Source organism: Ranitomeya variabilis, chromosome 4 (assembly GCF_051348905.1).
Source record: "Ranitomeya variabilis isolate aRanVar5 chromosome 4, aRanVar5.hap1, whole genome shotgun sequence".
NCBI lineage: Eukaryota > Metazoa > Chordata > Amphibia > Anura > Dendrobatidae > Ranitomeya > Ranitomeya variabilis.
This window is the reverse complement of record NC_135235.1, coordinates 748,359,023-748,373,323: the sequence shown is the minus strand read 5'-3', so window position 1 is coordinate 748,373,323 and position 14,301 is coordinate 748,359,023. Positions and strand designations below refer to the sequence as shown.

Genomic DNA, 14,301 nt, shown 5'->3' with positions numbered 1-14,301 from the left:
TAGGGGTACCGTAATAGGGTCTGTTTCATATACACTAAATATTAGGTAATAAATAACTAGCAACATACCAAGCAGTTTTACACCAGAAATCTGCTTAATTAATAGGGGATTATTTCTGTAGTCCAATCTGGTCACCATCTTTCTTGTAGTGTTTAATATTTAAGAGTGCAGATTATAGAGGTGCATAATTGATTTGGAATGTTTTCTGAATATACCTGTTGTTCCCTAGTGGAGTGAGAAGGAACTTAAACAACACCGTAGCTTTAAGAAATTTAGATAGGGTTGTCTACTTTGTAGGTAATATATTAGGAGTCACCTTCGGGCTTCTACCCATGGATTACATATGGGATAAGGGGATGTCCATCAGCTCACAGTCTTCAATTTTCACCCAACTGTCAGTTGTGACTGTATCCCATCCAACCCAGAATGCAGCATGGAGGGGCTCGGTAAAGAAGGCAGAGAAGGTGTGGAGGTGTTTAACGGGGTCACCAAGCTCATAAAAGGACAACTGTCCGACGTCATAGTCCAGATGCACCCTGAGCCGACGGCACGATTGGTCTTCAGATACACAGACTTCTTTATCGTTGTGTGTTGCCGAATATTTGCTAATAAAATATTCCAAAGCCCAGGACCGGTCATTACTGCCGATGATTGATTTACTTCCTGCCTTGCCCATACTGGGATAACACACTCCGACTCTCCACATCCCCGTTACGCTACCCTCCACGTCCCAGTAATGTACCCCTGACGAAAAAGCCTCTTTGCTCAAGATCTGATTGCACTCAAACCTCTCGGGAGTTTTTGGGAGGTTGTTCCTTTCGGAGCAAGTGGCCGCTTTGAGGTTATCTGATATAGTTAGGTGGTCACCGGATGTGCTTACGTCCAGTGTGATATCTGTAGGACCTGGGAGGTAAATGCCCTTCGTCAGATTTCTTACCATGTCAGACAACGCAAGTATTCCATTGGCGATCGGATCCATACACAGACCAACGACCTCATGGTTTTGGTTATCTCTCTTCACTTCCACTATTGGTCCCTTCTCAAGGTCTCTCTGACATGGCAGCTGTTCTTGTAGCACAGTGATCGGATCAGTCGTATGACATAAAGCCTCAATGTGACGAATTTCCTTGGATATCTCCTTCTTTACTTCCATCTGTTGGATCAGTTCAGAGATTGACAGCACCGCTTGCTTTTCCTGTCTGGAGACCTCAATCAGGACTTTCTTCTCTAGTTCTTCAAGGTTTCTCCTGATATCTTGGAACATGACAGTTATTTCCTTTGTCATGTCCGCTTCTTTCTCGTGGACACTGCTCAAGCGTTTTTCCAGACTCTGGAACCTTTTCTCCATCACTGATCGCTTTGATTCCAAGTTTTGCAAAAGTTGGAAGAGTTGTCTCCTCTTCTTCTCAGAGGCTTTATCCAGTGATTCCACACTGTGTCCTCCATGTTCTCCATCCAGTCTGCAGGACACACAGATAAGTGTAGAGTCCTTGGAGCAGTAATATTCCAGGATCTTCTTGTGAACGGCACATTTTCTAGTCTTCGGTGCAGTGCTGGGTTCAGATAAGACGTGTTCTGAGGACCTGCTATGGACTATGAGATGGTCCGAGCACAGAGAAGCTTCACAATGAAGACAGGACTTGACAGCCGGTATGGAAGCATGAATGCAATATGTACAGAAGACTTCACCACTCTGTTCTGGCTGAGCAGACCGGAATCTCTCTGCTATGGCACACAGAGCCACGTTCCTCTGCAAGGCAGGTAGTCCCATGAACCTCGCCCTGCAGTCAGGACAGCTGTATCCTCCATCCTGGTCATGTGCACTCAGCAGCACACAATCAATGCACCCCCGGCAGAAGTTGTGTCCGCAGCTCAGGGTGACCGGATCTGTATAAATGCAAAGGCAGATGGAGCAGTTCAGCTCGTCCCTCAGATCTACAAACGCCATTGTAGACAACAGGAAACAAGAGTGAACTTCCTGCTAACTCGTCGTTAACGATCTACCCATTTAAAGGGATACTACTTATTTTTGGAGTTTTTTCAGAGTGTAAAAAGCCTATGAATTCTGTTACAACCTAATATTATTTAGAAGCTGCAAAAAACAGCAAATACAATAAGTTATTTAACATCAAAAACATTATAAAAATGTTGCGGAAACTACAGAAAATTGTGCATATTCATCAAAACCAGAAGGAACCAGAGCTGAATGGAGGAGAAAGCATAGACTGGGTGAGATAAAAAAAAAAAACGAGCAACCAGAAGAGCATTTGTGGGGGTAAACCTTGAGGAAAGGGTCACAATCTCTATGATGTTGGATAGGGTTGAAGTCTGGGTTGTGTGACCAGTCATGTTCTTCCACCAAATTCCTCCAACCATGTATGTAAGGACCAGGGCACAGGGTACAGTAATGGGCACCACAAAAAGGCCTTCAACAAACTGTTCCCACAAAGATGAAGCTATCATCTATCAAGATATCAGGTGAGGCCACTGGCCATAGTGACCGCTGCAGCCAGTCACTGGTCCTTCACACACAACCCCCTGATGTGACGGGACATTGTGTAATACCTCACTTCCCCTCTGGGGGCGCTGCAGCCAGTCACTGGTCCTCCATCACACACAACCTCTTTATGTGATTGGACGTTGTGTAATACCTCATTTCCCCTCTGGGGGCGCCGTGGCTCGGTGGTCTCTTAGGCTACGTTCACATTAGCGTTGTGCGACGCAGCGTCGGGCACCGCTGCGGCGACGCATGCGTCATGCGCCCCTATATTTAACATGGGGGCGCATGGACATGCGTTGCACTTGCGTTTTGTGATGCATGCGTCACTGCGGCGCACGCGTCAGGGCGCAGAGGACGCAGCAAGTTGCATTTTTTGTGCGTCCAAAATCAAGCAAAAAAAGGACGCATGCGTCACAAAACAATGCGTTTTGCATGCGTTGTGCGTTGCGTCGCCGATGCGTCGCCGACGCAACACACAACAACGCAAATGTGAACGTAGCCTTACTGATTGTTTCCTCCGCAGCTTCGTCCCATCCTGGAGTTTGATGGAAACCTCAGAAGTGGATTGTCCCAAGACTCGAGGCCTGATCGCCGCCCTGTTGGAGATGTACCGGCTAGAAAATGTGCAGCGTCTTTACGGAACGCCGGTCACCTCCAGAGCTGCGCTCCGTCACTGTACAAGGCTATCAGCCTAGAGCAGAGAAGAACTGTGAGCGCAGCTCTGGGTGTAACCGGAGGATAATTACTGTCAGTGGAGCTCTGGGTGTAACCAGAGGATAAGAACTGAGCGCAGTTCTGGGTGTGTCCGGAGGATAAGGAGAACGGTGAGCGCAGCTCTGGGTGTAACTGGAGGATAAGAACTGTGAGCGCAGCTCTGGGTGTGTCCGGAGGATAAGAACTGAGCACAACTCTGGTGTGACTGGAGGATTAGAACGGCGAGCGCAGCTCTGGGTGTGACTGGAGGATAAGGAGAACTGCGAGCGCAGCTCTGGATGTGACTGGAGGATAAGGAGAACTGCGAGCGCAGCTCTGGGTGTGACTGGAGGATAAGGAGAACTGCGAGCGCAGCTCTCGGTGTGACTGGAGGATAAGGAGAACTGCGAGCGCAGCTCTGGGTGTGACTGGAGGATAAGGAGAACTGCGAGCGCAGCTCTGGGTGTGACTGGAGGATAAGGAGAACTGCGAGCGCAGCTCTCGGTGTGACTGGAGGATAAGGAGAACTGCGAGCGCAGCTCTGGGTGTGACTGGAGGATAAGGAGAACGATGCGCGCAGCTCTGGGTGTGACTGGAGGATAATCCCCTCTCGGCCGTCCAGTTTCAGACCTGCTTCGTCCGTCACTGTAAGAACGCCTTCGGCTGCGCCATCATCCACGCCATCGTCCAGCAGTCCGGTTGGAAGTTGGTGTTTTCGGGGGACACGATGCCGTGTGACGCTCTGGTCAGGATGGGTAAGATGGTGGCAGCGCGGGCGGCCATGTTCGAGGCAGTCGCCTAAATAGCAATTCCCTAACGTGACGCCTGTATTATTATCAGGGAAGGACGCCAGCCTGCTGATCCACGAGGCCACGCTGGAGGACGGGCTGGAGCAGGACGCCATCGACAAGGCGCACAGGTACAGCGCCGGCAGAGGAGGAGGCCGCACGCCCGGCTCTGCTGTAACCCATGCTCCAGGGAGCCGCACGCCCGGCTCTGCTGTAACCCGTGCTCCATGGGGGCCGCACGCCCGGCTCTGCTGTAACCCGTGCTCCAGGGAGCCGCACGCCCGGCTCTGCTATAACCCGTGCTCCAGGGGCCGCACGCCCGGCTCTGCTGTAACCCGTGCTCCAGGGGGCCGCACGCCCAGCTCTGCTATAACACGTGCTCCGGGGGGCCGCACGCTCGGCTCTGCTCTGCTATATCCCGTGCTCCAGGGAGCCGCACGCCCAGCTCTGCTGTAACCCGTGCTCCATGGGGGCCGCACGCCCAGGTCTGCTATAACCCGTGCTCCGGGGGGGCCGCATGCCCGGCTCTGCTATAACACGTGCTCCGGGGGGGCCGCATGCCCGGCTCTGCTGTAACCCGTGCTCCAGGGAGCCGCACGCCCAGGTCTGCTATATCCCGTGCTCCAGGGGCTGCACGCCCGGCTCTGCTATAACACGTGCTCCGGGGGGGCCGCATGCCCGGCTCTGTTGTAACCTGTCCTCGTCCCTTACAGCACAACCTCGCAGGCCATCGCCGTCGGGATGAACATGAACGCCGACTTCATGATGCTAAACCACTTCAGTCAGCGCTACGCCAAGCTGCCCCTGATGAGCGACGTCTTCAGCGGGAAGGTCGGGGTCTCCTTCGATCACATGAGGGTCAGTCGCTTCTTAGCCCCTGGACCGTCACGTTGCAGTGATCTCTTTGCTCACGGTGTCCGTTGCTGCGTTTCAGATCCGTCTGCGCGACCTGCAGACCCTCCCCAAGCTGATGGCGCCGCTCCGGGCCTTGTTCGCCAAAGATCTGGAAGAACTACAAGAGCGAAAGCAGAAGAGGGAACAGCGGCTGCAGGAACCGGAGGCCCCGAGCGACTCCAAACCCGTCCCCAGCGCCAAACGGGACCTGGACGACGCTGCCAACATGGCCGCCACTGACATCAAGAGGTTAAAGGCTAACTCAGCGTCCTAAGGGGGTCCTGAGTCACGTGACCTCGGAACGAAGTGTCCAGATGGGGGGATCCTCAGAAGCGCGCGTCGCAGTGCAGGGATCTGCCCAGGACACCAGATCGGTCCCCTTTTCTGAAGGCCCAAGTATCGGTAGCCTTAAAGGGAACTATTTATTTTTAGGATGATGCCTTTAATCTTTGAGAGTATTTTATTTTAATAAAAACGTTCATCAAAATCCAGAGCAATTACAGTTCAAGCATCTAAAAAAAAAAAAATGATTTCTTTAGTTTGCGTGCACAGCTCTGGTGCAGCTCTATGTTTAAAACTACAACTCCCAGAATTCCTCCCCAACACTCATGCTATCAGGGCATGCTGGGAGTCATAGTCTTGCACTGGCTCCGGTTTCCGAAGTACAGACTATAAACCCTTTTTAGGCAGAAGCCTGCACTGGAGCTGCATACCCAGAACGGGGGTATGCGTCGGAGCAGTTATAGCGCCATCTCTTCACAAAACCTAATTGACCGGAACCTTTCATGTATTTACTGTCTGTATATAGATGGGGATCAGGCAGAATAGAGAGTGTGTGGGGATCAGGTAGAGAGTAGAGTGTGTGTGGGGATCAGGCAGAGAGTGGAGGGTGTGTGGGGGTCAGGCAGATGGTAGAGGGTGTGTGGATCAGGCAGGGGGTGTGGGGATCAGGCAGGGTGTGTGTGTGGATCAGGCAGAGAGTAGTGTGTGTGTGTGGATCAGGCAGGGGGTATGGGGATCAGGCAGGGTGTGTGTGTGGGGATCAGGCAGGGTGTGTGTGTGGGGATCAGGCAGAGAGTAGTGTGTGTGTGTGGATCAGGCAGGGGGTATGGGGATCAGGCAGGGTGTGTGTGGGGATCAGGCAGGGTGTGTGTGTGGGGATCAGGCAGAGAGTAGTGTGTGTGTGTGGGGATCAGGCAGGGTGTGTGTGTGGGGATCAGGCAGGGTGTGTGTGTGGGGATCAGGCAGGGTGTGTGTGTGGGGATCAGGCAGAGAGTAGTGTGTGTGTGGATCAGGCAGGGTGTGTGTGTGGGGATCAGGCAGGGTGTGTGTGTGGGGATCAGGCAGAGAGTAGTGTGTGTGTGGATCAGGCAGGGTGTGTGGGGATCAGGCAGGGAGTGGAGTGTGTGTGGATCAGGCAGGGTGTGTGGATCAGGCAAGGCAGTGAATGTCTTTCAATATATGAACCTGAGTTTTGTGCACTTATGACCGTACAATAAAGGGCAGGGTCTGTTTTTTTTGGTTTTTTTTCCTAATTTTTTTTCCTGACTTTTTGGTGCTGAAAGTTTAGTTTTTGAGAAGATTCAATTTTTTTATTTTTTTTTTAAATCTCATTTTCCACTCAATGTTTGCTTCAAAAACTCCTCGGAATACTCATCTTAAAGAAGTGGTGAAATCTTGCTCTTATTCTTCACGGCAGATTTCCATAAATTAGTAATTCTAGAAGGGCGTCTGCGCACGATTTGGGAGAAAGTTTATAAAAAAAAACAAAACGAAATTTAAAAGGGCAGGATCTCTGCTGTTTGATGTGCACAGCTCAGATGCAGCCCTCTGTGTTTCTATGGTAACAGACTACAAACAAACCTTCCGTGTAGTCTGAGCCCGCAGGCCACACCGCTTGATGTAGGATGCGTGGGCTGAGCAATTCATTACATAGTGGAATGTGCTGAGAACAATAAAACAAAAATGATCAACAATATAAATCAGCATTACTATAACACGGAGGTCTGGGGTTGGAATGATGCTCAAACTAAAAGAGAAAAAAACATTACAGGCTGATCCAACTTCAGTGGAAATGCCTCCTGACAAGGAAATGATGCTCAGTAGTGTGTGTGGCCTCCACGTGCCTGTATGACCTCCCTACAATGCCTGAGCATGCTCCTGATGAGGCGGCGGATGGACTAAAGCATCCACCAACTCCTGGACAGTCTGTGGTGCAACGTGACATTGGTGGATGGTGCGAGACATGATATCCCAGATGTGCTCAATCAGATTTAGGTCTGGGGAACGGGCGGGCCAGTCCATAGCTTCAATGCCTTCATCTTGCAGGAACTGCTGACACACTCCAGCCACATGAGGTCTGGCATTTATCACACCAGCATATGGTCTCACAAGGGGTCTGAGGATCTCATCTCGGTACCTAATGGCAGTCAGGCTACCTCTGGCGAGCACCTGGAGGGCTGTGCGGTCCTCCAAAGAAATGCCACCCCACACCATTACTGACCCACTGCCAAACCGGTCATGCTGAAGGATGTTGCAGGCAGCAGATCGCTCTCCGCGGCATCTCCAGACTCTGTCACGTCTGTCACATGTGCTCAGTGTGAACCTGCTTTCATCTGTGAAGAGCAAAGGGCGCCAGTGGCGAATTTCCCAATCCTGGTGTTCTGTGGCAAAGGCCAAGTGTCCTGCACGGTGTCGGGCTGTGAGCACAACACCCACTTGTGGACATCGGGCATTCAGACCATCCTCATGGAAGCTGTTTCTGACAGTTTGAGCAGACACATGGTTAGTGGCCTGCTGGAGGTCATTGCAGGGCTCTGGCACTGCTGCTCCTTGCACAAATGAGGAGCTAGCGATCTTGCTGCTGGTTTGTTGCCCTCCTACGTCACCCTACACATCTGATGTACCGAACTGTCTCCTGGTATCTGCTCCACGCTCTGGACATTACCCTTCTTGCCACAGCTCGCATTGATGTGCCATCCTGGATGAGCTGCACTATCTGAGCAACGTCTGTAGGTAGTAGACACCACCTCATGCTACTGTACAGTACCTCTAGGGGTGAGAGCAATGACAAAATGCAAAAGTGACCAAAACAACAGCCAAGAAGGATGAGAACAGAGAAATGGTCTGTGGTCACCCCATGCAGAACCGCTCCTGTAGGCCGGGATCACACATACGCGAGATACGGCCGAGTCTCGCAGGTGAAAACCAAGCTCTGGCGCCGGCACTCTGGAGCGGGGCGTGCAGGCGCACAGCAGTACATGGAGCTGCACGCTCCGCTCTGGAGTGCCGGCGCCAGAGCTGGGTTTTCACCTGCGAGACTCGGCCGTACCTCGCATATGTGTGATGCCGGCCTTATAGGGGTTGTCTTGCTAATTGCCAATCATTTCTACCTGTTGTCTGTTCCATTTGCACAACAGCAGGAGAAACTGATTCACAATCAGTGTTGCTTCGTAACTGGACAGGCTGATTTCGCAGAAGTGATTGGCTTTGAGTTACATTGTGTTCTTTAAGTGTTCCCTTTATTTTTTTGAGCAATATATTATAATATTTACTTCATAAAATGTGCCCTAATCGATATCCTAGATCATAACATATCCTTTCATTATCTCATTAATTTTGTCATAAATTACATTTATGTATATTCTGATAAAACCCAAAGTACATTTTTAGAACATTTGATTCACCTTTTTTGTGTTGAGAATAACGATATTTGACTTATCTTTAGTTCCAAATCCTTATAATATATTTCTGAGAACCACCTATGTGTTGATTGGTCTACCTAGCTGTCAGTCATCCGGAAAAATGTGGCTGACCATGTCCTAAATAAACCTACACAGGGGTCACGCTATCGACATGTGCAAATATAGTTGCATATCCCCCATAGAACACTATAAATATAGGTATGTAATAACTTGACCATTAAAAGGGACTTTGGTCAGGAACCCTATTTAGACTTATTATTACTCCACATCCTGGCATTTATCGAGATTTAGTGGCTCACAGCTATGACTACAATCCTTGTAGCTGTGATCTTGCATACATCCCATTTGGATGTATGTGTATTTTACAATTCATACTATATTTTAATGATTATGTAAAAAAAGTTAATTTTTATTCACACATTTTCCTTTCTTCCCCTCCCTACTAGTCTCCAGTCAATGTAATGAAAATCCACAATATAAAATCCAGTTATCGGTTACGACAAAAAGGTTATGACACCTTTTTTAGCCACCAGGTCTAGATTTTTTTTTCAGAGTGTAGGGGCACCATAATGGGGTCTATTTCACCCAATATACACTAAATAATAGGTAATAAATAGGGATTAGCAAACACACTTTGATAACATCCCAGTATTTTGGGCGTGCTCAGATAATATGTTTGAGTCCCTGCAACTGCATGTTTGGTGGCTGTTAGACTCCCGCAATACATGTGGGGATTGCCTATCAGACACAAAACATGCAGCCTCAGGGACTTTAACATCTTATTTGAGCACACCAAAGATACTCGGATAACACCCGAGTATGCTCGCTCATCAATAGTAACAAATAGCAACATACTAGAATACTGCTTGAATTATTTAAATAATCCCCCATTAATCAAGTAGTTTTCTGGTTTGTTGCTAATTATTTATTACCTAATATTTAGTGTATATTGGGTGAAACAGACCCCATTATGGTGCCCCTACACTGTGGGGGAAAAAGTCTGTGATCCCTTAAATATAAAACACTACAGTAGAGATGGTTACCAGATTGGATTACTTTAATCTGGTAACCATCTCTACTGTAGTGTTTCATATTTAAGGGGTCACAGACCTTTTTTCCAGACTGTAGGGGTACCGTAATGTGGTCTGTTTCATATACACTAAATATTAGGTAATAAATACCAAGCAGTTTTACACCAGAAATCTGCTTAATTAATGGGGGATTATTTCTGTAATCCAATCTGGTCACCATCTTTCTTGTAGTGTTTAATATTTAAGAGTCAGATTATAGAGGTGTATAATTGATTTGGAATGTTTTCTGAATATACCTGTTGTTCCCTAGTGGAGTGAGAAGGAACTTAAACAACACCGTAGCTTTAAGAAATTTGGATAGGGTTGTCTACTTTGGAGGTAATATATCAGGAGTCATCTTCGGGCTTCTACCCATGGATTGCATATGGGAGAAGGGGATGTGTCCATCAGCTCACAGTCTTCAATTTTCACCCAACTATCAGTTTTGACTGCATCCCATCCAACCCAGAATGCAGCATGGAGGGGCTCGGTAAAGATGGCAGAGAAGGTGTGGAGGTGTTTAACGGGGTCACCAAGCTCATAAAAGGACAACTGTCCGGCGTCATAGTCCAGATGCACCCTGAGCCGACAGCACGATTGGTCTTCAGATACACAGACTTCTTTATCGTTGTGTGTTGCCGAATATTCGCTAATAAAATATTCCAAAGCCCAGGACCGGTCATTACTGCCAATGATTGATTTACTTCCTGCCCTGCCCATACTGGGGTAACACACTCCGACTCTCCACATCCCCGATCCGCTACCCTCCACGTCCCAGTAATGTACCCCTGACGAAAAAGCCTCTTTGCTCAAGATCTGATTGCACTCAAACCTCTCGGGAGTTTTGGGGAGGTTGTTCCTTTCGGAGCAAGTGGCCACTTTGAGGTTATCGGATATAGTTAGGTGGTCACCGGATGTGCTTACGTCCAGTGTGATATCTGTAGGATCTTGGAGGTAAATGCCCTTCGTCAGATTTCTTACCATGTCAGACAGCGCAAGTATTCCATTGGAGATCGGATCCATACACAGACCAACGACCTCATGGCTTTGGTTATCTCTCTTCACTACCATCGTTGGTCCATTCTCGAGGTCTCTCTGACATGGCAGCTGTTCTTGTAGCACAGTGATCGGATCGGTCGTATGACATAAAGCCTCAATATGATGAATTTCCTTGGATATCTCCTCCTTCTTTACTTCCATCTGTTGGATCAGTTCAGAGATTGACAGCACCGCTTGCTTTTCCTGTCTGGAGACCTCAATCAGGACTTTCTTCTCTAGTTCTTCAAGGTTTCTCCTGATATCTTGGAACATGACAGTTATTTCCTTTGTCATGTCCGCTTCTTTCTCGTGGACACTGCTCAAGCGTTTTTCCAGACTTTGGAACCTTTTCTCCATCACTGATCGCTTTGATTCCAAGTTTTGCAAAAGTTGGAAGAGTTGTCTCCTCTTCTTCTCAGAGGCTTTATCCAGTGATTCCACACTGTGTCCTCCATGTTCTCCATCCAGTCTGCAGGACACACAGATAAGTGTAGAGTCCTTGGAGCAGTAATATTCCAGGATCTTCTTGTGAACGGCACATTTTCTAGTCTTCGGTGCAGTGCTGGGTTCAGATAAGACGTGTTCTGAGGACCTGCTATGGACTATGAGATGGTCCGAGCACAGAGAAGCTTCACAATGAAGACAGGACTTGACAGCCGGTATGGAAGCATGAATGCAATATGTACAGAAGACTTCACCACTCTGTTCTGGCTGAGCAGACCGGAATCTCTCTGCTATGGCACACAGAGCCACGTTCCTCTGCAAGGCAGGTAGTCCCATGAACCTCGCCCTGCAGTCAGGACAGCTGTATCCTCCATCCTGGTCATGTGCACTCAGCAGCACACAATCAATGCACCCCCGGCAGAAGTTGTGTCCGCAGCTCAGGGTGACCGGATCTGTATAAATGCAAAGGCAGATGGAGCAGTTCAGCTCGTCCCTCAGATCTACAAACGCCATTGTAGACAACAGGAAACAAGAGTGAACTTCCTGCTAACTCGTCGTTAACGATCTACCCATTTAAAGGGATACTACTTATTTTTGGAGTTTTTTCAGAGTGTAAAAAGCCTATGAATTCTGTTACAACCTAATATTATTTAGAAGCTGCAAAAAACAGCAAATACAATAAGTTATTTAACATCAAAAACATTATAAAAATGTTGCGGAAACTACAGAAAATTGTGCATATTCATCAAAACCAGAAGGAACCAGAGCTGAATGGAGGAGAAAGCATAGACTGGGTGAGATAAAAAAAAACCGAGCAACCAGAAGAGCATTTGTGGGGGTAAACCTTGAGGAAAGGGTCACAATCTCTATGATGTTGGATAGGGTTGAAGTCTGGGTTGTGTGACCAGTCATGTTCTTCCACCAAATTCCTCCAACCATGTATGTAAGGACCAGGGCACAGGGTACAGTAATGGGCACCACAAAAAGGCCTTCAACAAACTGTTCCCACAAAGATGAAGCTACAAGTGTCCAAAATGTCTCGTGCTGAAGGATTAAGATTTCCCTTCACTGGAGCTCCTGTATGCCCCTTATCAGTTTTGTGGTTTTTCTTTGTTTCTTTTCTAGCTTCAGGGCATTCTCCTTTCTAGGAAGTCGTGACAAGAACTGAACTGCAGTTTTCCAGAAGAGACCGCACCAAGGCTTTACAAAGTGGTAGTAATACGTCCCCATCCTGCGAGTCTTCGAGAAGTCGTTGATTGACATTGCATTCTGTTATATAGACAAGAATAGCCAGATTCTTCTCTACAAATGACTCTTCTAGTTTTACTCCCCCTAGAACTGTCGTGGCAAATCTATGGCATGTGCATTGTTGTCCCAGCACTATGGAGACCCAGCAATACGAAGCCTATGCACTCCAGCAGGGGTCGCAGAGAGTGCTGGATGGGGGTCCTCCGAGGATGGTGCCTATTTCAGCTGGATGTGTGTTTTTAGGACCAGGAAGAGGCCAAAGATGGGGGGATCTATACCAGAAAGGGGAGCAGGATGATGGGTTCATATATACCACGATGGGGAAACATGTATACCAGGAAGGAGCAAAGGATAGGGAGACATATACACTGCTCAAAAAAATAAAGGGAACACTAAAATCCCACATCCTAGATATCACTGAATGAAATATTCCAGTTGTAAATCTTTATTCATTACATAGTGGAATGTGTTAGGGACAATAAAACCTAAAAATGATCAAGGTAAATCACAACTAATACCCCACGAAGGTCTGGAGTTGGAATGATGCTCAAAATCAAAGTGGAAAATGAAGATACAGGCTAATCCAACTTCAGTGGAAATGCCTCAAGACAAGGAAATGATGCTCAGTAGTGTGTGTGGCCTCCACATGCCTGTATGACCTCCCTACAATGCCTGGGCATGCTCCTGATGAGGCAGCAGATGGTCTCCTGAGGGATCTCCTCCCAGACCTGGACTAAAGCATCTGCCAACTCCTGGATAGTCTGTGGTGCAACGTGACATTGGTGGATGGAGCGAGACATGATGTCCCAGATTCAAGTCTGGGGAACGGACGGACAAGTCCATAGTCAATGCCTTCATCTTAAAGGAACTGCTGACACACTCCAGCCACATGAGGTCTGCATTGTCCTGCATTAGGAGGAACCCAGGGCCAACCGCACCAGCATATGGTCTTACAAGGGGTCTGAGGATCTCATCTCAGTACCTAGTGGCAGTCAGGCTACCTCTGGCGAGCACATGGTGGGCTGTGCAGCCCTCCAAAGAAATGCCACCCCACACCATTACTGACCCACTGCCAAACCGGTCATGCTGAAGGATGTTGCAGGCAGATCGCTTGCCACTGCATCTCCAGACTGTGAACAAAAGACGTGAGCACTGCTATAGGGGTGCACGGGTAGGTTCCCACACCTTAATACTCTAGAGATAAACCCGGCACTCAACTTGGATGCAACTTGAACATTTATTGCGTAGTACCAAAAACGTTTCGGTTCGACCTTCTTCAGTTACGTACTTAGTAGCAATTGAGTATTGTTTGGTGAGCCGAACTCAATAGATCAGGTTGGAATCTCTGTTAAATAGATGCCCCAGTCTTGTGATGGGCTAGGAGCTGATACGATCCAGAGCTTGACGTGGTGTCCACCGCTTGTCAGTGTGCATGCCTGGATCTGGGCTCCTAGCCCATCACAAGACTGGGGCATCTATTTGCATCTCCAGACTGTCACGTCTGTCACATGTGCTCAGTGTAAACCTGCTTTCATCTGTGAAGAGCACAAGGTGCCATTGGCAAATTTGCCAATCCTGGTGTTCTGTGGCAAATGCCAAGCGTCCTGCACGGTTTTGGGCTGTGAGCACAACCCCCATCTGTGGACGTCGGGCACGCAGACCATCCTCATGCAGTTGGTTTCTAACCAATTGTGCAGACATATGCACATTTGTGGTCTGCTGGAGGTCATTTTGCAGGGCTCTGGCAGTGCTCCTCCTGTTCCTCCTTGCACAAAGGCTGAGGTAGCAGTCCTGCTGCTGGGTTGTTACCCTCCTACGGCCCCCTCCACGTCTCCTGGTGTACTGGCCTGTCTCCTGGTAGCACCTCCAGTCTCTGGACACTATGCTGACAGACACAGCAAACCTTCTTGCCACAGCTCGCA

General features: G+C 48.5%; 2 protein-coding genes across 4 annotated transcripts in view; one reads left to right on the top strand and one right to left on the bottom strand.

The window, feature by feature from the left end:
* Window positions 1-5,389, top strand: part of ELAC2 (elaC ribonuclease Z 2) — a 55,862-nt gene extending 50,473 nt beyond the window's left edge. For 2 of the 3 annotated variants that reach the window (XM_077254622.1, XM_077254620.1), the window contains 4 exons: window positions 3,816-3,948; window positions 4,034-4,112; window positions 4,695-4,839; window positions 4,916-5,389. In XM_077254622.1, coding sequence (XP_077110737.1) covers window positions 3,816-3,948; window positions 4,034-4,112; window positions 4,695-4,839; window positions 4,916-5,149 — 591 coding nt within the window. In that variant the 3' untranslated portion in view covers window positions 5,150-5,389. Of the gene's footprint in view, window positions 1-3,023; window positions 3,211-3,815; window positions 3,949-4,033; window positions 4,113-4,694; window positions 4,840-4,915 lie in introns of those variants that run through there. The other variant, XM_077254624.1, reaches the window with a different exon arrangement.
* A 2,998-nt stretch (window positions 5,390-8,387) lies between these two features.
* LOC143766733 (E3 ubiquitin/ISG15 ligase TRIM25-like) lies at window positions 8,388-11,959 on the bottom strand. The gene has a single exon (XM_077254618.1). It carries the CDS (start codon window positions 11,642-11,644, stop codon window positions 10,004-10,006), a length of 1,641 nt encoding a protein of 546 aa, XP_077110733.1. The 5' UTR covers window positions 11,645-11,959; the 3' UTR covers window positions 8,388-10,003.
* Window positions 11,960-14,301: the final 2,342 nt, after the last annotated feature.

What these genes read in the sequence shown, in the direction of transcription:
- LOC143766733 (XM_077254618.1), bottom strand. Translation starts at nt 11,644, where the DNA reads ATGGCGTTTGTAGATCTGAGGGACGAGCTGAACTGCTCCATCTGCCTT.